At 38.2% G+C, this 24816-nt stretch overlaps 10 protein-coding genes across 10 annotated transcripts; 5 read left to right on the top strand and 5 right to left on the bottom strand. All coding sequences in view use genetic code 12, as the record gives it.

Moving 5' to 3' along the window:
- Positions 1–52: 52 nt before the first annotated feature.
- On the bottom strand, positions 53–863 carry PICST_90212 (mRNA turnover protein MRT4). The gene has a single exon (XM_001385827.1). It carries the CDS (start codon positions 858–860, stop codon positions 162–164), a length of 699 nt encoding a protein of 232 aa, XP_001385864.1. The 5' UTR covers positions 861–863; the 3' UTR covers positions 53–161.
- Positions 864–955: 92 nt separating this feature from the next.
- Positions 956–3210, bottom strand: PICST_68100 (predicted protein; the record flags this gene model as incomplete). Its single annotated transcript, XM_001385828.1, has 1 exon — positions 956–3210. The coding sequence occupies one exon, from the start codon at positions 3208–3210 to the stop codon at positions 997–999; it is 2214 nt and encodes a 737-aa protein (XP_001385865.2).
- Positions 3211–3460: 250 nt separating this feature from the next.
- On the bottom strand, positions 3461–4183 carry PICST_79236 (NADH dehydrogenase I beta subcomplex 9). The gene has a single exon (XM_001385829.1). It carries the CDS (start codon positions 4137–4139, stop codon positions 3816–3818), a length of 324 nt encoding a protein of 107 aa, XP_001385866.1. The 5' UTR covers positions 4140–4183; the 3' UTR covers positions 3461–3815.
- Positions 4184–4502: 319 nt separating this feature from the next.
- PICST_32888 (predicted protein) lies at positions 4503–6440 on the bottom strand (the record flags this gene model as incomplete). Its single annotated transcript, XM_001385830.1, has 1 exon — positions 4503–6440. The coding sequence occupies one exon, from the start codon at positions 6438–6440 to the stop codon at positions 4503–4505; it is 1938 nt and encodes a 645-aa protein (XP_001385867.2).
- A 685-nt stretch (positions 6441–7125) lies between these two features.
- Positions 7126–10611, top strand: PICST_32889 (predicted protein; the record flags this gene model as incomplete). The annotated part of the gene is made up of 1 exon (XM_001385494.1): positions 7126–10611. One exon carries the CDS (start codon positions 7126–7128, stop codon positions 10609–10611), a length of 3486 nt encoding a protein of 1161 aa, XP_001385531.2.
- Positions 10612–10744: 133 nt separating this feature from the next.
- Positions 10745–13299, top strand: SPB1 (AdoMet-dependent rRNA methyltransferase SPB1 (2'-O-ribose RNA methyltransferase) (S-adenosyl-L-methionine-dependent methyltransferase)). The gene has a single exon (XM_001385495.1). The coding sequence runs from the start codon at positions 10758–10760 to the stop codon at positions 13251–13253; it is 2496 nt and encodes an 831-aa protein (XP_001385532.1). The 5' UTR covers positions 10745–10757; the 3' UTR covers positions 13254–13299.
- Positions 13300–14604: 1305 nt separating this feature from the next.
- On the top strand, positions 14605–16944 carry PICST_32891 (hypothetical protein; the record flags this gene model as incomplete). The annotated part of the gene is made up of 1 exon (XM_001385496.1): positions 14605–16944. The coding sequence occupies one exon, from the start codon at positions 14605–14607 to the stop codon at positions 16942–16944; it is 2340 nt and encodes a 779-aa protein (XP_001385533.2).
- A 133-nt stretch (positions 16945–17077) lies between these two features.
- Positions 17078–18031, top strand: APA2 (5',5'''-P-1,P-4-tetraphosphate phosphorylase II (Diadenosine 5',5'''-P1,P4-tetraphosphate phosphorylase) (AP-4-A phosphorylase) (AP,A phosphorylase) (ATP adenylyltransferase); the record flags this gene model as incomplete). Its single annotated transcript, XM_001385497.1, has 1 exon — positions 17078–18031. The coding sequence occupies one exon, from the start codon at positions 17078–17080 to the stop codon at positions 18029–18031; it is 954 nt and encodes a 317-aa protein (XP_001385534.1).
- A 255-nt stretch (positions 18032–18286) lies between these two features.
- Positions 18287–18962, top strand: UCR7 (Ubiquinol-cytochrome c reductase complex 14 kDa protein (Complex III subunit VII)). Its single transcript, XM_001385498.1, has 2 exons — positions 18287–18427; positions 18484–18962. The coding sequence occupies exons 1-2, from the start codon at positions 18300–18302 to the stop codon at positions 18728–18730; spliced, it is 375 nt and encodes a 124-aa protein (XP_001385535.1). The 5' UTR covers positions 18287–18299; the 3' UTR covers positions 18731–18962.
- Positions 18963–18992: 30 nt separating this feature from the next.
- On the bottom strand, positions 18993–19997 carry DIC1 (mitochondrial dicarboxylate transport protein). The gene is made up of 2 exons (XM_001385831.1): positions 19968–19997; positions 18993–19909 (listed from the first exon to the last, which is right to left on the bottom strand). Exon 2 carries the CDS (start codon positions 19882–19884, stop codon positions 19072–19074), a length of 813 nt encoding a protein of 270 aa, XP_001385868.1. The 5' UTR covers positions 19885–19909; positions 19968–19997; the 3' UTR covers positions 18993–19071.
- Positions 19998–24816: the final 4819 nt, after the last annotated feature.

The following is a 24816-nucleotide window of genomic DNA, read 5'->3' on the forward strand; positions in this document are numbered from 1 at the left end:
ACATATATAGTTTTACACGAATTTCTGCTTCACAAGCAGCACAAAGAAACTTAATACAATATTATATATTCTAGAGAACTGGTATTATACACGTTTTTCGGAAAACAAAATGATGCAAAAAAATTTCGATCTCGACAGAGATGAACCATAGAAGGCTTTGTTTAGTTCAACTTGGTAACTTCGGAGTTCTCATTGTTGTAGTATGCAACGACATTGACCTTAAATTCAGAAGCAGCAACCCCGAATTGCTTCAATATCAATGCTTGTCTAACGTCCAAAGTTTCTCCCTTATGGCAAACAACATATGGTTCGTTCATAGTTATCTTACCAGCCTTGATCTTAGTTGGAACTTTCAATTTATTTCTCAAAGTTTCCTCTAAAGAATGGGACATTGGGACATCTTCTTCGATTGGGACTTGACCACCTCTGGAATACACAATACCTTCTGGAATTGTGAAGTCAATTGGTGCCTTTGATTTGGCTCTCGAATAGTCTGCTTTGCTGTAAGCAGTGAAGTAAGCTTGGACAGTCTCCGGAGTTTCGTTGGTGAAGAGTAGGCCTGGAAGACCAGTACAAGTCTTCGATAACTTGTGCAAGTTGTCCTTGTATTCTTCTTCTGGAGTATCACCCAAGGCCTTTTCCAAAACTCTTCTCTTACCCAAGATTAATTTCGATCCTGACCAGTCAGATCTAATATCTTGCAAGACTGGGGTACGAACATCATCTAGTTGCAAGACCCAGACAAATTGAAATTCATCCAACGCAGATCTAACATCGTCAAAGATACGGGTTTTATTTTCCTTTCCCTTTTTATCAGTTTGGGCCAAAGTAACGAGCTTAGAACGTTTGGATCTAGGCATTTTATAACTTGATATGTTGTTTTGAAGAGAAGGTCTTCAGCTCTGCTCCAGCTGAATTTTCAAAATTTATTGCAGCTCATCCTAAAAAAAAGCTTAAGTCACGTGCGATATATTCTGTAAATGTGTTTTCTATATATTATTTAGTAGAATCCTGCATGCTGGGTTTGCGAAGTTGTCTTGGATCGCCATGGATTAATGGCTGCAACTCTGAATATGCTCTAGTCACGAAATGATCCAAAAACTCGATTTTCTGAACTTTTGAAATTGATTTTGAGTCAATAAATACTTCCAAAATTAGCAAATAGAAATCTATTATTTCCTTCTGTAGTGAATTTTCGGTAATACTCGAAACTCCGCCTTTAAACTGCTTGTCCACAGATATAATTCTAGTTGTATTGCAAAGGCATCTCATAATCTGATAAACGCCTGTTTTGATCTTCTCTTCTTCAGGGGCGTTATTTAGTTGTTCGATCAAGATATCCTTGTTGAAGCAAATGTAGAATTTAATACCCTGCAACATCAATTTGACTTTTCTCAAATCAAGAATGGGGTCCACAAGAAGTTCATTGAAAATAAAGAAAATAGTTGCTGATAACATGGATGGATGCAATGCAACCATAATCGAGAACAAGCTACTCTCTATAATTTCATTCAACGCCTTGTTGTAATAATTCTCTTCTATTAGTCCTGTCATAATTCTGTTGTAATCCTCTATTTCAATTTGATTAGATTTGCAATTCGTAATGTAGTCCCTAAGTAGTAAAATCACGTACCTCATTACAATATAATTTCCAGTGTAAAGAACATTAATAAACTCAGAAATATGCTCTTCTATCAATCTCTCGAATTTTTTCTTCTTTTTATGTAATGAACTAACCCTTATGTCGTGGTCATTTGCTACTAGAAATCTCAATATTTCTATGGATTTAACCTTGTCTGCAATGGTTGATTGGTCGTCAAAGATTTTTCTACACTCCTTTCTGAGCTCAGTCTTGTTACGCAGTAGCTCAACCCACTTCTCGTACTCACTCTCGAAATCAAAGCAGTGCTCCAAAAGCAGCATTGAAGTATCAAAGTAGTCGAAAAGGGAGATTTGGTCATCAGTATCGTCTAGTAGCTCCTGATATTGAGGTTGCACTGTGAAATTTGGTATGTCAAGACTGTCTGCAACCAGTAACAGTATTGATGTGTTCGAAATATCGCCGCATATACTTATATTCGATTCGACAGGTGCTAGAAGCTTTGATGCTGATGAAGCGAATCCGACATTTCCAAGGCTATCTGTTCCAGGGTTAATAATTCCAGGAGATGTCATGATTTTAAATGGTGTGCTTGTTCTCGGATCTAACAATAGGATGCTCTCCTTTATCTGGTTGTCTATGGTACCATGGGCAGATGCAATTGTAGTCGCTTGTAGACTAGCTGATGATTTGTGCCTATTACTGTTTGGATGAAGAAGGTTAAAGACGAAATTCAGATCAGCTTTAACTATATTAGAATTAATAGAACCTTTTGTCCCCTTTGGATATATTGAACTAGAATGGCCTGTTATTGATTCGACCGTGTAAGTTGTCCCTTTTCTTGGTAATTTTACCTCGCTCTCATTGTCCAAAGTGATTAAATTATCTTTTTGGTCACTAAAAGCTGAGGACGGCGTTTCACTATCCTTTACGGAACTTTGCCGCTCTACTTCCAAATCGTCCGTATAATCCAATAACAATGCCTTTGTGCTGTTTCTCCGATAGTTTGGGTTGATTATTTGAACTTTGTTGTTTACAGACTTCAAATTAACCCTTGCCACAAAATCTAGATCCTGGAGAATATAATGCACGTCTGGGTTTTCTGGCATGGGCTCTTGCGTTATGACTTCTAACGGTTCATCTCTGTTGCAGCCGGTCTCGCAGACTTCTTCTCGTGAGCTAGACGATGAACGGGTACATTCTTCGTCGGCATCATAGCATATATATATTACGCTTCCAATCAATATCAAATATATGATAATGAATATTGCGATAGAAAGAGCGAAACCATTCCCTGGGGTAATAGTTTGTAATTCGAAAGACACACGTTGATATAAATGTGAAACTGTTTGAGTAAGGAGCTGCAAATTAAAAATCGGTTTGGGGCTCTTGCTTATAATCAGCAGCACTGACTTTTGAAATGTAGGCTCCTGTTTTTCAAAAGCATGTGGACTATCTATAAGTAGGGGTTCATGCTTATATTGCCGTCCAAATCCAGCATCTAGTAACTTTAAAGAAGAAATCTTTTTATACGCCTGAAGTTCAGAGACATATCTTGCAAATTCTGACAATTGAAGCCAAATGTAGGTGACAACATCGGCAAGGGACATCACTCACGCTCGATACCCTCTTTCATTAACTATTAACACGCTGTGCTTATGAAGAACAGAATCATATATCAATTAGAAGAGTTGCAAACTACAACTTCTGTATTTAATCTAATTAGTGTGACTAAAAATGAGCAAAAAAATTGATCACAATAGATACATGCTTGAAATTTGATCTAGAAGCAAACTTGCAAATCACCATAGAATATAATGAAAATTACAAAATTACTACAGTTCCATCCAATTCATCAGTCTAGAAATTGTTTATATTATTTTTATACAAAGAAAGTATCCTTAAATGTACATGTACTTGAATGAGTCATGCCTTATTCAGGAACATACTGATATAACAGCTACAATAGGTAATACCAGTCTAAGAAGAGAGATACAAATAATGGACAGAAGAGCCTTATTGATCAGTAAAGTTCGCTTAAATATGAGTGTCAATAATTACTTGACTATTCATAATTCTTACGCCTTGTATGAATGCTAGAAAGGACCAGCGCTAATGATTTGGAGTTCATTTAGAAAACAAAATTTAGCCTAGGTCCGACAGCGTAGGTGTATCAGATAAACCTCGAACACATCGCTGAATGCCTATTTGTTGATTACCAGTCACCTGGGACAAGAGGTTCTCTTGCAACTGGAATGTTTCTTTGGTACTTGGTACCACCTGGTCTGCATGGTGGGAAGTATGGGTCAGGGTGGGCATATTCAGCCAACTTAGCCCTGGTTGCAGCAATGACGCTTTCCAACTCAGTTGGATCAGATATGTGCTTATTGGCCTCAAATTGTGCTCTGATCTTTATGGTTTCTGCTCTATAGGCATCGAACTTCAATGAGCTGTCGAATGCGGTTCTCAAAGCTTGTCTGAACAAAGATGCCACCCTCTTAGAGTTGGCTTCTGTGAATGGTAATATGGCTCTAGACATTTTTATATATATATTCTTCCAGGTTGCTTGGAGCTACAGCGTTTGAATTAACAAGTTATTGCTAAAAACAAGTCTGTTCATTTTTTCAATCGTATGGATATAATTGGTTGTCTCTATATGTAGGAAACATTTTACAATAGATAGCTTTTTATTATGTAAGAATGTGACTGAAATTTGGCTGCGTCTTAAAAAGTTATAATACACCAAGGAGTCTATGATAGTACCTTTTCCTCGTACGATGGGATTGGCCTCTCATATTATACATTTCAATTATACGAAACCAATGTAACTTCATTCAAGATCCAATAATACATAATTCAAGCAATCAGTATATGATAAGAATACAAAAACATTCGACTAAAATTATAGAGTTTCGGAAACAGCCATCAAACTTCCGACAAAGGACAATATCAATCTACTTCTGACTTCATTGATATCCTCTGGAACTAACCAGATTAGGGCTCCTAATTTTCTCGCAATAGAAATGGCTAATCTGGCATTGGCGTATTTCTCTTCGTCTGATAAGTTGGCACCCTGGTAAACCAAGTCATAATCAACGTAGCCTGGCTTAAGCCCATTCAAAACATCCAAAAGGAATACACCACTAGACAAAGATGGATCCTTGAAAGATCTTACGTTAGATGACTTTCCTCCCTTAGCAACTTGGCTCAGAGCCCATCTCAAAATGTCAGCATCAGTCAAGTTAGCGCCTTTACCTAATTCAGAAAGAGTGCTAACAATATTCCGTCTCATCAATTGCCAGACCAATCCCAAAGTTAACAATTTATTTCCATCAACAATATCGGAACCTTCGATACCAACTAACGAGAAGCTGTTTGCCTTGCCGATTTCAACGGCATAGTTGGTGTTTTCCAAGGCCTTGAAACGAGAAACTTCCCCTCCGTTAGCTGGCTTCTTGTTAACATGCTTGAAGGAAACAGAACCAGGCAACACCTTGTCATAAGCCTGTAATAAAACCAAACCATCCTTTAAGTCTTCGAAAAGAGAAACAATTGGTGGGTCCACATCCAAAGAATTCAACCACAAAGTAAATACTCTTGCTTCTCTTTCACCTTCAGCATCGAATTCTTCGATATCGATATTTTCATGCTCTTCAATAGGATCCAATCCTGGGTAAGTGTTGAATAAGTGTGCAACAAAAGCCAAGTTCAATTTAGGGTTACCAGACACCAACGAAGTTGGGGTTAAGTACTTTCTGCATCCAATCTTCTCAGCATTGTCCAATACTTTTTCGGCTCTCTGCAAGAGATCAGGGGTCTTTAATGGCAACAAATCACAATGCTCAGGTTGCAATTGGTTTAACAATACAGTATAAGCCACACCATCACTGATGTCCTTAGAGAAATTACCTACCCTTCTTTCGGAACCTGCGTTCTTCAAGTGGTAATTAAACCAACGCAACAAGATTTGTTCAGGTGGCAATCTCAAAAATTGTTCTAAAGTTTCATCGTCTTCCAACAATCTGTACAATTCAGGATGATATTTGATGTCAACCTTAGATAACAAACCTCTTCTGATAATTTGCCATATTAAGCCTAAGATCAAATGTTCCTTACCGTCAATAATATCTTCGGAATGGACATTGACGACAATGCAACCAATTGCCTTGGCTGAATTGATGACAATGTTCGCGTTTTCAGACATCTGGAAGTTGTTCAAAACCTTCTTTCCCTTTTGCAAATTCAAGACTCTTGTATCGATGGTGTCCGGAACAGAGTCATTGATCAACTTCGACAAAACCAAGCCATCTCTACATTCATCGAATATTTGGAAAGTCTCAGTATCAAATGGCAATCTTTCACCTATGTCTACATCGCCTGCCAAGACAGCGTTGATATGTCTTGTGAATTCAGTTCTTTCTTCGTCGTTGATTGTATGAGTAGTTCCAGAAGTTTTACCAGTTAAGTAGGTTTTTTTACTGGGGTTAGCTGTAGGAACTGGTGGCGCTGGTTTGTTCACCCTTCTTGGTGAAAATGACAGTTCTGAAGGAATAGCCACAGTGTCAGATTCATCACTCAAAGTCGATTCCTTAAGCTTTGCAATCAATTCAACGTAGTCCTCTAATTCAACATGACCAGATGCGTCCACATTTACATGCTTCAATGTTTCTCTAGCTTGATCGTAGGAGTAAGGTCCCTTCTTGGAAACCGAATTGATTGCGTCTTTTTTTTCAACCCATCCTTTGTCTTCGCCATCAATGCCTCTAAAGTCTTCGATGATACTGAATAAATCCGATTGTCCCAACACAGGGAACTTCTTCTGAAGTTTCAATACATTCATTCTGGTAAGTATAACTAGCTATCAAATCACAACAAGAACTGAAAGCTCAATTCCTTGTAATTGGCAAAATTTAGATAAATCCGTATCAGGAATTGACTTCTTATATTTGTTTGCCGTTGTATCTTCGGATGAAAGTTAGGGGTCAAGCACAAAAAACTGACTATGAATTTTCCTGTATGTTATTGCCATCATCATAGAAACACTAGCTAAGCCTTTACTGGCTGTGAAAAATCGTACTTTCCATATAGTTGTTAACAAGAACCATTGACACCCGATAGATGGATTAAATTAGATAAGTATATGATAACTATGTGTTAGTTTTATGAAATCCTCATACGCAAGATTTTCATAAGTTTTTCAAATAATTCGGATTAATTGATGGATTTTGAAACAAAGAACCGAAATTTGTACAAAATTTCAAAACTTCGTTTCAATTACAAGAAGTACAAAGATATTGGTGCCAGCAAAGTATCAAGGAGAAGACTTCGTTGCATTTATATCCAAATGGCTAAAGTAACAAACCAATTTCCCTCAGAGAACCCAGTATGTTAAAGAGGTTTTAGCCTGGTCAGGAATTGAAGGAGTATGTGCAGTCACTAAGAATAAGCTTGCGTCAAAGTCTTGATTTGAGTAGAACTCAGATTTATGTGAACTAAGACGTAAAGCGCTAATGGTCTGAAAATCAATGAATTCTAACGGCCGGGACACTTCGACGTCCACTTATTCTGGGTCTGAAAGGTCCAATAATTCGTCAACCAACAATTACTCTTCTACTTTGGCAGATGCTACTCTTGGCGATAATGAACATCCTACCTTCGCTGTAGAGCAAGTTCAGCTTGGGTTCGAACTCGACAATGCATTGATCCAATTATGTGTTCAGAATAATATTATGTTCTTGATACTTCAAACACATGTCCTTAGAATTGATCTCGATAATCCTTCCACCGTTGGAAGGTATTCAGTACCTAGTATGTCCTCTGCAGTTGGAAGCACAATCACTAATGCATGGCTCCACCCAAGTGGAAACCACTTTATTATTCAAACTAACGGAGTCAACTACTACTATCTCAACGAGTCTTATAGTAAGTTCAAGGCCTTACCAAAATTCAAAAACTTAAATATCAGTCAAATTGCATTCCCCCACGATCAGTCTACAGCTTCAGACAAATCAACTGGTGATTTCCTAATTGGAACAAACGAGGGCCACATATACTTGGCTCAATTAAAACCTCACGATCCAGAAACTCAAGATAGCAAACGAGATGAGAAGTACATAAAATTGGTATTCAAATATCAGCATGCCGAAGTTCCTGTGCTTTCTGGCTTAACATTTACGAACAATAATTCCCAGATCAATGCATTCTTGAATAATAACTTATATGTTTGGGATTGTTTTGACACTTCCTATTCAGAATTAACCAAAGTTTTCAAAACAAATCCCAAAGTTGTGTCATTTCAGTCCGATCTTACAGGCAAATCTACTCCTATTTTCGCATCCAATGGTCACCTGTACGTCTACATCTTTTCAAAGTCCAATGAGATTCTTACGAATGACGAAGAGATCTTGTTGTCACAAGCCGAAAAGCTTGACACTTCCAAGATAAATGAGAATATCAGCTTATCAAGCAACAGTATAATAGTAACTCCGCATCATTTGGTTACATTCAACGACGCACATGATAAGTTGATATCTTTCAACAAGTTGTCTTTGTCCAATGCATCGAGCCCTCCTGTCGAGTTGAACTTGAAAAGCTTTTGTAACCCTGGTGAATATTTATTTGGAATAACAGCTGATTTCAAGAATAATACATACTGGATTTTTTCCAACAACTCTATTTATGAATTAATCATTCGGAACGAGGCTGTATCCGTTTGGTACAACTACTACAAGATGGGGAAATTCGAAGAGGCCTTGAAATGTTTAGAAGAAAATAACAACAATGGCCTGAACTCTTCAGATTTGTACAAGATTGATCTTATCCTTATCAAACAGGGGTACAATTACTTACAAAGAGGTGGGTTTGGATTAGATTATGCAGGTGATGGGGAAGAAAAAAATAGCGAGAACGATTTTCATAACGACTTGATTGAACTTCAAATCAAAGGGGTCCGGATTTTGGCAAATCTGTCTGAACCCTTTGAGAAGGTCTGTCTCATGTTGTTGAATTTGCAAGATCATTTGAAGATCGAAACAACATCTAAGCAACAGCTTCCAACTTCTTCATTAGACATATCTACCTTAAGTATAGTTTCTCAGAAGCTATTGCTTGAATACCTCCTCGAAAAATTCAGAATAGCGAGAGACCTTGAAAAAAACAAAATCAGAATGGTGGTCTTATCGAGTTGGATCGTGGAGCTTATGTTAAGAATGATCAATAAATTAGAGACCGACGTAAGTATTAAAACCGCTTCCCCAGTTTTGGGATTGGCAAATGGAGGTTTGAAACACAATTCATTATTTCAGTCTCACAAGAAGAATTTTGCAACCGGGTTGAATAATTCATTTCAAGAATTTTTAACCACAAATTATAAGTATTTGGATAGAGGAACAATTTATCAGATTATGAAGATTTCCCACTGCCCGGATAAGCTTATCTATTATGCTGAATTGATCGAGGATTATGAATTCATCTTGCAGTATTACTTGGATATTAGTGATTTCTCGAATTCTTTGAGGATCATGACGAAAATTTATACTTCTTCTAGTGACGAATCAAAAGAAATTATCTACAGAGCCTCAACGGTAATGTTGGCAAATGACCCTATGCAAACCATAGAGACTTGGTTAAAATTTAATGAGGACATCAATCATGAAAGGCTTTTACCGGCTATATTAACGTACAATAAAAACAATGAATCAATACCTATATATGAGAACTACAGTTTACAGTTCTTGCTGAAGATAGTTTACGAGAAGTCAATAAGGAGCGAACAGATTAATAATCATTATTTATCCTTGTTAATCACTTACCCAGAGAACGATAAAACGAGCAAGAAGCAAGCAACAAAACAAATTCTAAAGTTATTGAATTTCCTTAGCCAGGAGGCGACTAAGAAGAGACCTACTTACAACGCAAATTTTATATTGAGATTATGTTTGACATACAAGCAATTTCAACCAGCAGTTTGGATTTTGATCAATGATATGAATTTGTATGACATTGCATTGAGTTTGGCTTTGGACAATGACTTAACAGATTTGGGAGAATATGTGCTAAGAGCATATGATAACAGTCTTTCGAAGAAAGAGCGCATCAGTATCGAATCATCAGACAGGAGCTATGGAAGTGATGAATACGAAAAAGAAGAGGACATCAACTTCATAGGAAAAGTAAGACTAGAGGAAGAGTCTTACAATACCAGAAAAAAATTGTGGTTAATGTTTGCCAAATATTTGGTACAATTGGTATGTGAAGGCAAGATGCCGAATATACACTTCGATGACGAGGTGGATGTCGAAGAAAGCAAATCTGTTAATTCCCAAGCGGAAGTCAAGAAAACTGTTCAAGATGTTACTAATGACTTGGTTGAATCGATAACAAACGAAAAGAAAGACAAGACAGTCCCTGATGTTGATCTGAAACAACTAAACAAAGTTCTTAAATATATCATCAGCCTTTCAAACTCTGGGCACAGCTCTGGGGTGATTGGATTGAAGGATTTGCTTCCTTTATTCCCAGAATCAATTATGATCAACAACTTTAAGGAAGAAATCGTAAAGTCATTGAACCAGTATAACAACAAGATAAACCAGTTGACTTTGGAAATGAAGGAATCATTGAACATATCGTCAAATTTGAAGCTGCAAATTAGGGATTCGAACAAGATTTCTGAGAAAGCAAAGATATATTCTATAATAGAGCCTGGAGAACTGTGTCAAATATGCAAGAAGCTATTGATAAACAAAAATTTTATTTACTTTCCTAACTGTCATCACGGGCACCACAAGGATTGTCTTATCCGAGCTTACATTAAACTGAAGGGTAACTACAGATTCAAAAAGATATTTCTACATTTTAAAAAGAACCCATCAGCAGTGAATAAACGCGAGTTGGACGATATGATTACTCGTGAGTGTTTATTATGCAACGATGGCAACATTCTAGTGGTAGATAATTCTTTAATAGACTCTGACCGCGACCAATCTGAATTGATAGAGTGGGAATTGTGATATATTTGATGGTGCTGCAAATTTTTTATATGCAATACAAAAATAATATTCTGCTCTAAAAAAATTTTTGAATCTCATCTCCCTGCAAAAGGTTTTGAAGAGTAGTTACATAGTTTTCTTCTCAACTTTATCTTAAGCATCAAAAAATGGGTAAGACGCAAAAGAAGAATAGCAAGGGTCGTTTAGATAGATACTACTACCTCGCTAAAGAAAAAGGGTATAGGGCCCGTTCTTCTTTCAAGATTATCCAAATAAACGAGAAGTATGGTCATTTCCTTGAAAAGTCCAAAGTTGTCATTGACTTATGTGCTGCACCTGGTTCTTGGTGTCAAGTGGCATCCCAGTTATGTCCGATCAACTCTTTAATCATTGGTGTTGATATCGTTCCTATCAAGCCATTACCAAATTGTATAACTTTCCAATCAGATATTACCACAGAAGATTGTAGATCTAGATTAAGAGGTCACATGAAAACATGGAAAGCAGACACAGTTCTTCACGATGGTGCTCCAAATGTGGGTTTAGGATGGGTTCAAGATGCCTTTACCCAATCTCAGTTAACTTTGCAAGCGTTGAAATTGGCAGTAGAGAACTTGGCGGCCGGCGGAACTTTTGTAACCAAAATTTTCAGATCCAGAGACTACAACAACTTAATGTGGGTTTTCCAACAATTATTTGATAAAGTTGAAGCTACTAAACCTCCAGCATCTCGTACTGTTTCTGCTGAAATCTTCGTTGTATGTAAAGGTTTTAAAGCCCCTAAGAAGTTGGATCCTAGATTGTTGGATCCGAAAGAGGTTTTCGAAGAATTAGCGGCTGGCCCTGAAAATAGCGAGGCTAAAATATTCAGGCCAGAAAAAAAGACCAGGCACAGAACAGGTTATGAAGAGGGGGACTACTTGTTATATCACGAAATTCCAATTTTGGAATTCATACGAAGTGAAGATCCTATTACATTATTGAGCAGTAACAACAAGTTGGTAGAACCATCAAAAGAAGATCATGAATGGAAAATCTTGAAAAAGTTGAGACATTGCACTCCTGAATTACTTGAATGCATCAAGGATTTAAAGGTTTTAGGTAGAAAGGAATTCAAATTAATCTTGAAATTCAGAAAAGAAGCTCGTGATTTGTTGGGCTTAGAAGACAAAGAAGACCTTAATAAAAGTGATTTAGTCGAAGTTGAACCTTTGACAGAAGAGCAGCAAATTGATAAAGAACTAGAGGAACTCAGCAGTAAGCAGAAACAAAAGGCTAAGAGAGCTAAGAAAAATGCAAACGAATCGAAGCAGAAGGAAATCGTACGAAACCAAATGAATATGTTGACAGATATGAACATAGGAATTGAAGCTGCTCAAATTGGCTCTGAATCATTATTCAACTTGAAAACTGCCGAAAAGACTGGACAATTGGATAAATTGGCAAAAGGTAAGAAAAGAATGGTTTTTAACGACGAAGAGATTGCCAAAGGAAATGACATTCATGTTGACGAAGACGCCGAAAACGTTGCAACGGATGACGAGCTTGACGAGTTGGAAGCCCAATTGGACGATATGTACAATTCTTATCAAGAAAGGAAGGCAGAGAGAGATGCAAACTACCGAGCAAAGAAAGCCAGAGGTGACGTTGACGATGAAGCTTGGGATGGTATTCGTTCAGAAGATGAGGATGAAGATGCCAATCTTGAAGAGAGAGACTATGAGATGGATTCAGAATCTGAATCTGATTCCGATGATGATGAACATATCAGATTGATCGCAGATAAGAAGAAAGAAGGTTTATCAAAGAACGCGAAGGTGTTCTTTGCTTCAGATTCTATTTTTGGAGAATTAACAGATGATACATTATTGAAAGAAATTGAAAATAAGAAGTTATCTTCAAATGTCTCCTCAAATGGTTCAGCAAGAATCTTTAAATCGCAAGATGGACAAGAATCGGAGGATAGCGAGGATTCTGAAAGTGACGAAAGTGACTTTGAGATTATGCCAGCAGAAAAGGAACACGAAGAAGTAGAAGACGACTCTGATTCCGAGCAAGAATCAATTGCTCGCCAATATTCGAGGGCAAAATCTCAACAGCAGCGTATTGATTTAGCAACGGTCGAAGCTATGACTTTGGCTCATCAGGTTGCTTTGGGTCAAAAGAATAAGCACGACTTGATTGATGAAGGTATTAACAGGAACTCTTTTAGAGATGTGGACAACTTACCAGAATGGTTTATTGATGATGAAAAGAGGCACTCCAAGATTATCAAACCCATAACCAAGGAAGCGGCTATGGCAATAAAAGAAAAGCAGAAGCAACTTAATGCAAGACCTATTAAAAAGGTTTTAGAGGCGCAGGGACGTAAGAAGATGAGAGCATTGAGAAGATTAGAGAAGCTTAAGAAGAAGTCCGACTTGATTAACGAAGACAGCGGCAAGTCTGAGAGAGATAAGGCTGAAGAAATCCAGAAGTTGATGAAGAAATTGACCAAGAAACAAAAACAAAAGCCCAAGACCACATTAGTTGTCGCCAGAGGTTCCAACAGAGGATTGAGTGGTAGACCAAAGGGTGTCAAGGGTAAATATAAGATGGTTGACGGTGTCATGAAGAATGAACAAAGGGCATTGAGAAGAATCGCTAAGAAGCATAAGAAGTAGTACTTTATAGACAATTTAATTTAACATGCATATACATTATTTTTGTACTCTAAGCAAATTAAACTGGAAAGTTTTTCACAACAAGAATTGCTGCGAACTAGAGCAAATTTGAGACGCAACTTTCTACATTTCACATTGATACATAACTCCCAAAAATGCTTCATAATATGTTTCAAGTCGTAGAACTTTTTAGGTTTTGGCGCTTAGAACATTTAGTAACCAATTGGACATCGATAAAAAGTTGAGTAACCAATTTTTAAAAAAAAGGAATAAGAAGAAGAAAAAGAAGAGGAAAAAGTAATTAATTTATGTTATCAATAACGACAAAAAGAACTATTTAGTGATACAGCTTTGATACTATGCAATGTTATATATATTACCCATAGCTACGGGAATTTCGGTATTAACAATACAAAGAATCGCAACAATGGTTAGACGACCTAACAAGGGCGAAGGGGTGATTTCGCGAGACGTGAGGTACCGAAAAAATCTCAAGTTCCGTAATGTATCTCATTTAGGTTAAATTACAGCGACCAAATTTCATGATTCATTCAAGAATAGAACTATGATTAAACCTAACCTAAGACTACTTTTGCGAAAATGGCCAGCAGAGCAAGAACATTTATATGCTTTTTATGTGAATTAACGATCTGTTAGCACTTTATTCGTAGAGAAACGCGTTCAAAGTTTGACAGCCAAAACTGAAGAGTTTCGAACAACTTGCGCAGAGACAATAGCCTCATTTTGAGAAACCGCAATTCGTAATCTGCAATCTCTAATCTACGAGCTTTATGTGTGTAAGATTTTCCTTATTCCGTCACAAAGTAAAAGTAAAAAAAAGATTTTGACACGGGCAAGCAACAAGTCCTTTTGCATTAAAAAGCAATAATATTCCCGTTGATTTTAATAGAAAACAAAGTTCATTTGATTTGAGAGGTGTAAGTTCTCTTTCTGACAGTATCAAAATACTATTTATGTTTTGCCCTAAGACAGTGGCAGTAGGTACAATTAAGAGCTCGTTTCATTGATTATTTAGGTACCTACAACTGACGGTAGCCTATTATCGTATAGCTCCTGCTACAAACTAATCCTTTGATAGCGTCCATTCTTTACAACATTGCATCAGACATTACTTAATTTTGTTTAATCTTCATTTCATCGTATTGGTGATTCGTTCAAATTAGAGCCATTATCACCCATTTTCACATCCTTTTCAGAGGGACCAACTGTAGCAAAAGTGAGCCCAAATTTCATACACGGCATATTTCATAATAATACCAACTGATACTAATCGCTATATTCGATATTATATTTCTATTTTATCACGTTACATCCAATATTCAGCAGCACAATGTCCTCTCTTCCTACCACATCATCATTTCTTACATCACTGGCCAATAAGAGAGCCCATAGACATAAGAGATCTGCAGCGATTTCTGGAGATTTTGATGCATCTGGACTTTTTTGCTCGCCAACTCATCAGTCGTCGATATCACTTACGAGCCATAGTCCACGACAATCATTTGCAGATGATAATGCAGACTTAGAGAGAAACTACCATTTTAACAACGAAGAGGATTTTTCAAATAACGGATCAAACGATATTTTTTCATATCCAAGCAAGAATAGCGATATATTCCAACGCCCAGCCTTGAGTCCAAGACACTTGAATTCACTATCGCCTGTACGGAAACCTAACATTCAATCAAGTAGCTTTGGTTTGAATTCTCCAATTCGTTTAAACCGTAGCAGATCAGGTTCAACATCTAATTCCTTATTAAACAAGTCACGTTTGTTTTTGACCGAAGAAACAACAATAAATAGCGAGAATATCCCAGAAGCAGTTATTGATTTAGATGTAATTCTAAATGCTAATCTCCATATCGGAGTCGAAGAAGCTATCTCTGATTCACCAAGAAATTATCATACCCATAAGAGGACAGAACTGGCTCCCGCAGAATTTGCTCAGAACGACGATTTTCTCGGATCCCCATTTTCAAATCAGACAAACAGTAAGTTGATATCTTCTTCCTTGCACAATTCTCATTCAATGTTCAGCTCGGGTGTGAATAGTGGCGTTCCTTTGTTCAGCCAACCAATTCAGGAACAAATGACAGATTCAATAATTGAAGAGGGTGACAATGACGAGTTTGACTTCGATGGATCCAAGCTTGAATCGTCTGAGCTCGTTTCTGATACAGATTCGACACACGATATTTTTGCAAACCCTCCACCTATGATGGGTAATGTTTTTTATACAAATGCTTCAGCAAATTCATCTACTTCCAGTTTGCGCAGTGGAGGAAATACATCAAAACATCTTGTCATTGAGAAGACTTTTTCCAATTCTTCAAAAGATTCTTGTTGTTCCTTTAATGGTAGTAACGGAAATTTAACAAGTAACAAAAGATCTGGCGCTAAGGCCAACAGGTATAAACTTTTTTATGATAAGTCAAGCAGAATATCAAATGCTTTAAAGGAGAATTCTTCCGACAGCATTAATATTGTTCGATCTAATAGTAGCGGACACAGTATGAGCACAGCAAACACCGCTTATAAAGATCTCAAATTGTTAGGCCACTCTTCAAGTTTGCCGAGTCTCAAATCTGGCCCCAAGAGGATTAATTCGCAAGCTCCTAGTTCTTTGAGATATAGTGATAAGAGAAGTAATTCTGAAAACAGAAGAGCAGTTTCCCCTCCTGCGAGAGTATCTGAAAAAGTATATTCAGCTTCTTCTCCTTCATTGATATCAGAAAGAAAAGAATCATCTACTGGCTGTCGTTTTCTGGACGAAATTGCTTATGATTTTGAGTCAAGAGATAGGATCGTTATAGGGCAGGCAAAGAAACCAGAAGACCCAAAGATCTCTTCTACGAGTCCTATTAGTACGAAATCAATTAATTCGTCAGCAGTGATTTCTAATAGTGGCACCCTACACTCAACTGATAATTCGTCATTTTTGTCTCATCATGAAGTATTATCCAAAGAACATGCCAAGTCAGATTACAATGAACTTTCTAGAGATGCAGAAGTGGTTGTTCATGATAGATTACAAAACATCACACCTTCAATTGTAATTAGTGCTGAACTGGAAAGTTCTTCTCCGTCGACGAATTCGACTTTCCAACAAATTGAGCTGGTGATAAGAAGTAATTCCAAGATAAAGCCGCCACACATAGAACCAAGTTTAAACTCAAGAAGTGCCTCAATTGATATAGAGAACGCATCGAAAGAAGATTTGAACACGAAAAAAGAAAGAAAACAAGATGACCAGTCTTGCTTCCTTCAAACTCTTCCAGTGCAAGCAAAACTTACACTGCCTGATTATACTAATGTAACACTTTCATCCAAAGTGGCAAGGAACTCGTGTATCGTATCTCCTATGAAAGCCGGTATAAGAAACTCACAGACTGACTCAGAGAAGAAGAAGTCGACACATTCCAAAAGAAAGTCTATTTACAATTATTCTGAAAATACCATTTCAGGAAGAAAGGGGAAGCCTACTGCTCATGTTGAGAATGAAGAAAATGAATTAATGGCAGTTGGACGTGGCAGACACTCTAAATCTAAATCAATGTCATTTACACTTTCAGATTTAAATCCGAAAGTTTCAAATACCGAAGCCGACAACGTAGATTTCCTGAAAACTAAGCGGCGAGAGAGACTATTAAATTGGTTTAGGAAACGTTAGATGTACAGTAGTCATTTTCGATTTAATACATAATCAGACGAATTTTTCCTGCGCGTAAAATCCAGCAAACCATAAAATTTCTGTAGTGCAAATTTATAAACAAGAAGCAAGAGGATATTAGATCAGATTAAGAATGTCATTTGAAACTCCTACTAACTTCTTCCATATTCTTGGAGACAAGTATAATGAGGCTGTTTCCAACAGCAAAATCTTTTTCAACGGATCGTCAGCTACAAATGAGGTCGTCCATCAATTATTGGGAGATTCGACAGTGGATTTCCAGTATACCCTTCTTCACTCTTTGCAGCATAGGCCCGAAACGGGCTCAATTGAAAAAAATCCGTTTGCTAAACCAGAGCCAGAATTGACAGTTTTGGATTCTTACGGACCCAACGAAGAATTTAAAATTGTTCTTAACAAGTTCCCCGTTGTTGCCCAACACTTTATGATAGTTACCAAGGAGTTCAAATCTCAGGATTCCCCCTTATCCCCAAGTGAGCTTCAAGGGACATATATCATTCTTCAATCGTTAAAAGCTAGCGATAAACAGAATGATTGGTTTGCTTTCTACAACTGCGGTCCTCAGAGCGGAGCTTCACAGCCACATAAACATATTCAATTCATGTCGTTGCCAAATAAAGAAGATTTTGTGCCTTTTGCAGAACAATTGATCATGAGATCTGCTGCATTTCTTCCAAATTCACAGCAGGAACCATTGCAGAATGCAGACATTCCCTTTGCACACTTTGTCGCAAGACTCCCGGAACAGCACCAATTACAGGAGGGCGAACTTGCCCTTTACTTTGCCTCACTTTTACAAAGAGCACTCACAGTTTCACGACGCAACGAAGCCGAACATATTTCTTACAATTTCATCTGTACAACGAAGTATATGATGATTGTTCCCAGGTCAAATGGGAAATATAAGAACTCTTTGGGCATTAATTCCTGTGGCGTTCTTGGATTATTCTTATGCAAGAATGAAGAAATCTTGGATCTTGTTAAAAAAGATGGCCCGGAAACTATTTTGCAGCATTGTGGATTTCCAAACACAGCTGGTCAAGGTTCAGATGAATATCACTACTAGAACTGAGCAACTACAGGTACACCAACTCCAAACTATACGGATGCGCTTTGGTGGTGTGTGTAAAGGGTACATACTTAGTTGTAACATATAGATTTGGGTTGCGCAACAAATGAGACTTTGAATTCCGTATAGTTCCAGATTAGGAAATCTAGAGTAGCCAATAAAAGATTAAGAAATATTGTACAAGTCTTGAGAAAAATGATTTTTCTGAAGTATTAAAACACTAGAACACTATTAGATATACTTACCCAGAATAGATTACATAACCATGGCATCCCTTACTTCTGTTGTGAAGGCTGCTGATTTTATATTATCTAGACCAACTTTGTCTAAGATCGTAAACCCTGTAGCCAAGGCTTTTGTTGCCTATGCTGGCTACAGAGAAATGGGTTTGAAGTAAGTATATGTTTCTGGAGAGCACATTCTTTGAGGCAACTTATTAACATGATTAGGTTTGATGACTTGATATCCGAAGAGTCTCCTATTGGACAAAAGGCTATCTCTAGATTGCCAGAAGGTGAAATTTATGCTAGAAATTACAGATTCATCACTGCTCACCAATGTGCATTGTCCCATCAGTTATTACCTGCAAACAAGGCCGTCAAGCCAGAAGAGGACACCCACTACTTAATCCCTTACATTTTGGAGGCAGAGAAGGAAGCATTTGAAAAGGTCGAATTGGATAACATCCAAGTTTAAGTAGAGAAGTATCGATATCTGCAAGGAGCTAGTTGGCGAAAGTGAACTCCTAGATTGTGTAAATCTGCATTAAAGTGTTGGCAAATATTATATATTGGAAGACCAATTGTAGCGACACCTCCAGCATTCACTTCATTCTACAAATTGACAAGCGGAAGAAACATCCTTATATATTTATATTAAATGATTATTCAGCGTCTAGATTATCACAAAACATGTAGGAACTGCAAATATCTCAAAGCCATCCCCAAAAATTAACATTAAGGTCTCTCAAATGAATATATTTCTCTATAATACCTATGCAATGTATGAAAATAAACAACTGGCAAGTCTCCTTTACTTCACATTCCCAATTTGTATTTTCTTAGTTGTTCAAGAGCCAAGAAAGTAACAATTGTATGTGGCCCCAATCTAATAAACGATGGCAACCAGCCTCTAAACATGAAGCCCACTCCTTCATTCTTCACAGCCGAAGTCAAAATTGTAATTGGATTACCATCAGTACCCTTGGCGTTCATAATTCTTGTCTTTACTACATCCGCAGGTGAACAAACAGTTGTTGCAACTAAACCTGCTAACAATGATGCACTGAAATGAGTGGATTTTTTGGTCGGATCAAGATGAACATGATCCACAAGGAGATTCTTAGCTATGTCATAAGTAACGACTTGAGAAGCTGTCATCAAGACTCCACGAACCAAATTGGGAGCCAACCCTCTGAATAAGGAGCCAGGATTTTCCTCTTTGCAAATTCTGTAGATACCGTCAAATGCATTCCTATAATTTCTTCTTTGCTCTACTGGCAAAGTTGAATCATTTTGCATTCTGATGTTAACGACATCAGAAGGATTACCAACCAAACCTCCCAAAGCACCTGCAGTCATAGACATAGGAAGCAATACAGCTGTCGATGGCTTAGGGTTGTCTGTCATATCAACATATTTTTCTTTGAGAAATTCATAGACTCCAAATCTAGTAGTTGAATATGTTGCCTGCCTTAATAGGGAAGCGGTCAAACCGGAGTAGATTTTGAAAAATCCTTCCTTGCTTATAATTTGGTAAATCATAGATATTAAAGATTGTCCTGGAATAGTGGCTGTCTGCAAACGGACTTTAGCAAGGTCCAATGGATGCGTTACCAAGCATGCTATCATACTTGCAGCACCCCCATACCAAAATCTACGAGAAATGTTAGTAAATAAAGTCGACCATAATCTAGAGAACAAATGAAACATACGGATACTTGACCTTATTCGTATTAGGAGAACTCATTATACCTATAACGTTAGGGATTATTTGCTAATTCTAAGAAGAAGCTCTTTGGTAGGATTTTGAATCTTATATATTTTCAAGATGAGTTCGCTAATTTTTTTTGGAGTTGCGCTAAAAGAATCTAAGGATCTCGGAATGGTAAAAGCGTCCGAGTTACGTAAAAAGTGAACAAATTGCATGTGTACGCCTAGATTTTCTATTTCTAATCATGGCTTTTGATTGGATACTTCATTTTATGGTATGTTGAGCTCCAATATCATCACCAAGGCTCTTCTCTTTAAGGTGAATTGAAAAATACTAGTCGGTAGAGACCGGAGCGATTTTCTGTTGAGCTTACCAAAAAAATATCTTCCGATCTTCTCCTGGTTTCCCCTCCTTTTAAAATTAGAGCACTGATAGAAGGCTGCGAAAAACACTTATTCACTTGCTTCCACTTGCTTAAAAAGGGGACAGAAAATCTATCAAAACAACCAGACACACAGTTCTTGGTCGAAGGAGCACTCTTCATCAGTCTGGTCGGACTGAACCTTTTCGAGAACTTCTTGGAATTTATTTTACAGAAATCATCAGCTGATGACAGCTTCAGATTGCCTTAAATTTCAAGTAATATGCTCGTTTCCGAAGTTGCATTTAAAGTATCCAAGTGACCATAGTATCACTAGTAGACCCCAGGTAGCCGGATAAGCTGTGGTTCTTTTGACTTGTTCAAACCACTTAAAATACGCCGCCCAATCCAATTTCGGAGAGATACAAGATGTATCAGAATTGGCGCAGAGAGAGAGAAGGGAATGGGCTATCGCTACGGTAGAAAACCCGTAGTGTGGAACCAAAGTGAAAATTCCATTGGTCTATCTAAATACACTATGGAATATTAGTTAGAAAAGCAATTGGTTGCTGTCTTCGGAATTTCTATTGTTGGGCTTAACTATGAACACACGACTGTTCAGTCTGGCTTGTAACTCTCTTCTAATGGGATGCTAACATACAAGAAAAATAATCAGACACACAATCACAGCCTAATTGAGAGGTACAGATGCTCCCCATCTAAGACAGATTTGTTACTATTTATTGCAGGAAGGTACGCTATAGATCCTCTAGAAATTAGTTACCTGAAAAATAAAATCTTAGAATGCATTTAGGATACATTTGCTTTCCTCCCCAAGTTGAACCCCCAAAAATATCAATTTTCCTTGGATGTGGCCCGATGCATGAACAACTGAATTATTTAAGGAAAAACCTCCAAGAGTGCTGCTGTAGAAGCTTGTGAAAATGAATTTTCTCCAATCTATTTGTTCGCCTAAGAGGACAATGCTTAAAAAACACATTTCAAAAGAGAATAATGTTAGAGAAATAAAGGAACTTTCGGATCACCAGGAAGAGAAGTTTGTATCATACTTTCAAAAAATCAGTAATCACTCTTACAGATTTTGGTACTGATAAGTAAAATACTTTTGACGATCTAGTAGGAAGCAAACAAGGCAATGACTATGAATTACCTTCAATCCCTTGCTCATCCAAAATTGCATCTATGATATAAAAAAAAGTAAAGTTTTGGCTACATTGTATATTTATTTCATTATTATATATATGCCCAGCCGTTGATAACGGATCCATATTCTTAGGTTTGCTGACATTGTTGTCCGTTCGGTATTCACCTTCGTATTTATGTTACTATGTTTCAGCCTCCTATTTTCCTCAGGTTTTAAGCTTGATTGAGTATAAACGTACTCTATTGTTTCCAAATTCAACATTGTCCCCTTGCAAAATTATATATATTGTTCTCTGACGAGTTTTCGCTTGATTCATTCGGTTAATGAGGAAATTATCTTCTTGCTCTATAGTGGGTAAGTATCGGAGATTTCCACTTCTTCAAATAAAGTAACCAACCAGCGTATCTTGTGACATAAAGACAAGCTGGAGAAGAAGTAGTGGAAGCCATTTACGTGTAAAAAACAGTACAGTGTTGTGTAATGGGGATGAACCACTAGTAAGCTTATCCACAAATAAGAAAAGTTTGTTCCTGAGGGTATAATGAATACAGCAAGTGAGGACTGAAAACAGCAGAGGAAAGAATCTGTAATAAAGCTGCAGTGAGTAGCATATGAAGACTTGGGGATACGGCGAGTGACCTCCACAATACCCAACACGGAAAGACAGTAAACTGATGAGGCTGAGGAACATCCATTCAACTACTTGTCTTGAAAAATAATCTTCCTTTAAAAAAATTCTAAAGTAGAATGAGTGCGACCTAAGCAACGGTGAAGAACAGAGATAGCATCAATACGAGCAGGCACACGGGTAGAGGCACAAACTTGAAAAGATGAGAATCAGGAATAATCTGTCCAATGAGACCTTTATATGATGAAAAAACAGGAAGGAAGTTAAACGAGATCGAGTACGAGCAGTAGCGACAGCTGAATAGATAAGCACACACAGAAACTAACATACATCACGGTGATCAACGGTAATTCACGTGCATGAAACTCCGCCAGAGACAGAGTAGACAGGGTCGGAAACTAAAACATCCCTGCTGTTGACTCACCAGAATTTAATGTAATAGAACATAAATGACAAGGAAGGATTATAGCCTCAGCACATAATTGTAATTTGTGCTCCCATGATTCTAATATGCAGAATGGCTGCAAAACCTAACTCTCAAGCGTTGAAGTGCAAGCACTAGAGCCAGGTCATAGTTGATATTTTTGCGGTAATCTCCCCATAGATGAAAACCTTTTCGACAGTATCGCTACAAAAAACATATTGAAAATTTTGTATACCTACAAGAAGTCACACTTCTATGAAATCGTCAGCTGCTCATAAGGCACTTAACAAATACATTGACTTTACATGAAGCAACCAGAAGGGTATCTAGACAACCAAAGGATTGTCGTGGTGTACAACTTGTGATAGCCTAGCTATGGCCCAAAGTGTTGCAATGCCATTCTTAAGTATACTAATTTCCAATTCCAACATTGCTTCAATCCACGTCTCACGTTGTGGACTTCGCATCGCTTCATCCTACGTGTTCGGAACGAGGTGGGCTCTGGAAACAAAGGCTTGCGCCATGACAATTTGGGTTGATATCACGATAGTCGAGGTCTTCAGAGTTGTCTGCTTCTTCAAACGTCTCATTGCTGTCATATTCAATATACTCCACTTGTTGAGGCTGCACGTTATCAGTTTTATGATACTTTAATCTGTGAGGGTGCAGAGGGTCTCGAGAGGGAACTGGTGTGAGTTTGCGCTTCAGAACAATGCGTTGTTCTCGCGCACCAAACGGAACAAGCTGCATCTTATTGATCAGTGGAGTAGGCAGCGATGCGGTAAGTGCTTTCCCCCAAGAAGCAGACACGGGGAGAAGAGCAGGATAGTTTGACTGGTAGTACTCGGAGCCACGCAGGGCCGTGGACGAGGGCGACAGTCCCGGAGTTATGACCAATGGGCTACTCGTGGGGACTGGAACTTGCGAGAACGGGTGTGGAACAGGTAGCCACTGCTGATATATGAGCAGGTGATGATGAAGGAGCAAGAATATCGTAGAGATGAAAGTCCTCAGAGACCAGGTCATACATGTGTTCCATGTCTTCCAGAGTAATGGAAGGAGAATCAGGATGAATAAACAGATACGAGCCACTAGGAGACAGGTCATATACGTAATCCAGATCGTACAGGTCTTCCATATCGATGGAAGGAATAGATGAATCAATGTGCATGTGGGAACGACGTGACTCCATATCGGATCCATTTTCCATATCGATGGAAGGAGTAGATGAGACAACATGCATGTGGGAACGATAAGAGGTCACATCTGATACATCCTCCATGTCTATGGAAGGTGTAGCGTATACAGAACGACGAGAACCCAGATTCGAGACTACTTCCATATCTATGGTAGGAGTAGGAGGTATAGAACGCTGATGGTAACGATGAGAGCTACCATCAGATGTGTCTTCCATAGCGATGGAAGGAGCAGCATACAGGGACGAGCGATGAGAGACCGATGCCACAGACATCACAGCATCGGGCAGTGATGCAGCAGGAATGGACAGTGACGAACCAGGGTTAGAAGACGGACGTGTGACAGTAACCGGATGAGACGCAGAGCCACCGGTGATGCCAGGAGAAATGCTCTACATGGAGAGCAGAATCGAGTGTGGAGAACAGACTCTTCAGTTGCACAAAAGGAAATAGTTGTTCGTCGAAGCGAACATGGACAGACGTATGGACCTGACCACTGGAGAGGTCGTAGATGAGATAGGCCCTACGATGAGGGTCACATCCCCTCTCAGTGCACGAGCAGTTAACTTCAGGTCACGGTACTGAGGAGGAACGAAGGGGTAGGCAGCACATCCGAACACCCGTAGATGTTTCAAGATTGGAAGTTGTCCATGCCAAATTCAAAAGGAGACCGATTGTCAAGCACCCTAGTAGGAAGACGATTTATGAGATACGCTGCGTGCGTAACAGCATACGAGTAGAGAGAAGGAGGAAGGAAAGACTCCGCAATCATGGTGCGAGCCTTGTCAAGAATAGTACGAATTGTCCGCTCAGCCCGTCCATTTTGGTGGGAGTTGCCGGGGACAGTAAGTTGGAAATGGACTCCTTCATTGTCGAAGAACGAGCGAATGTTGAAATCCGGTATTAGATAAAGTTTGATCATGCATATTCATGCATAATCTAGAAAACATCGTATATGCCGGATATTGAAAATCTAATAGATTTGGCTGCAACTCTTGTGAGAGACAATCATATATCATAATAAGGATATGGTGGTAATAGAAAACACAATGGGTATACAGAGAGGATAAGAAAAC

Source organism: Scheffersomyces stipitis, chromosome 6 (assembly GCF_000209165.1).
Source record: "Scheffersomyces stipitis CBS 6054 chromosome 6, complete sequence".
Classification (NCBI taxonomy): domain Eukaryota; kingdom Fungi; phylum Ascomycota; class Pichiomycetes; order Serinales; family Debaryomycetaceae; genus Scheffersomyces; species Scheffersomyces stipitis.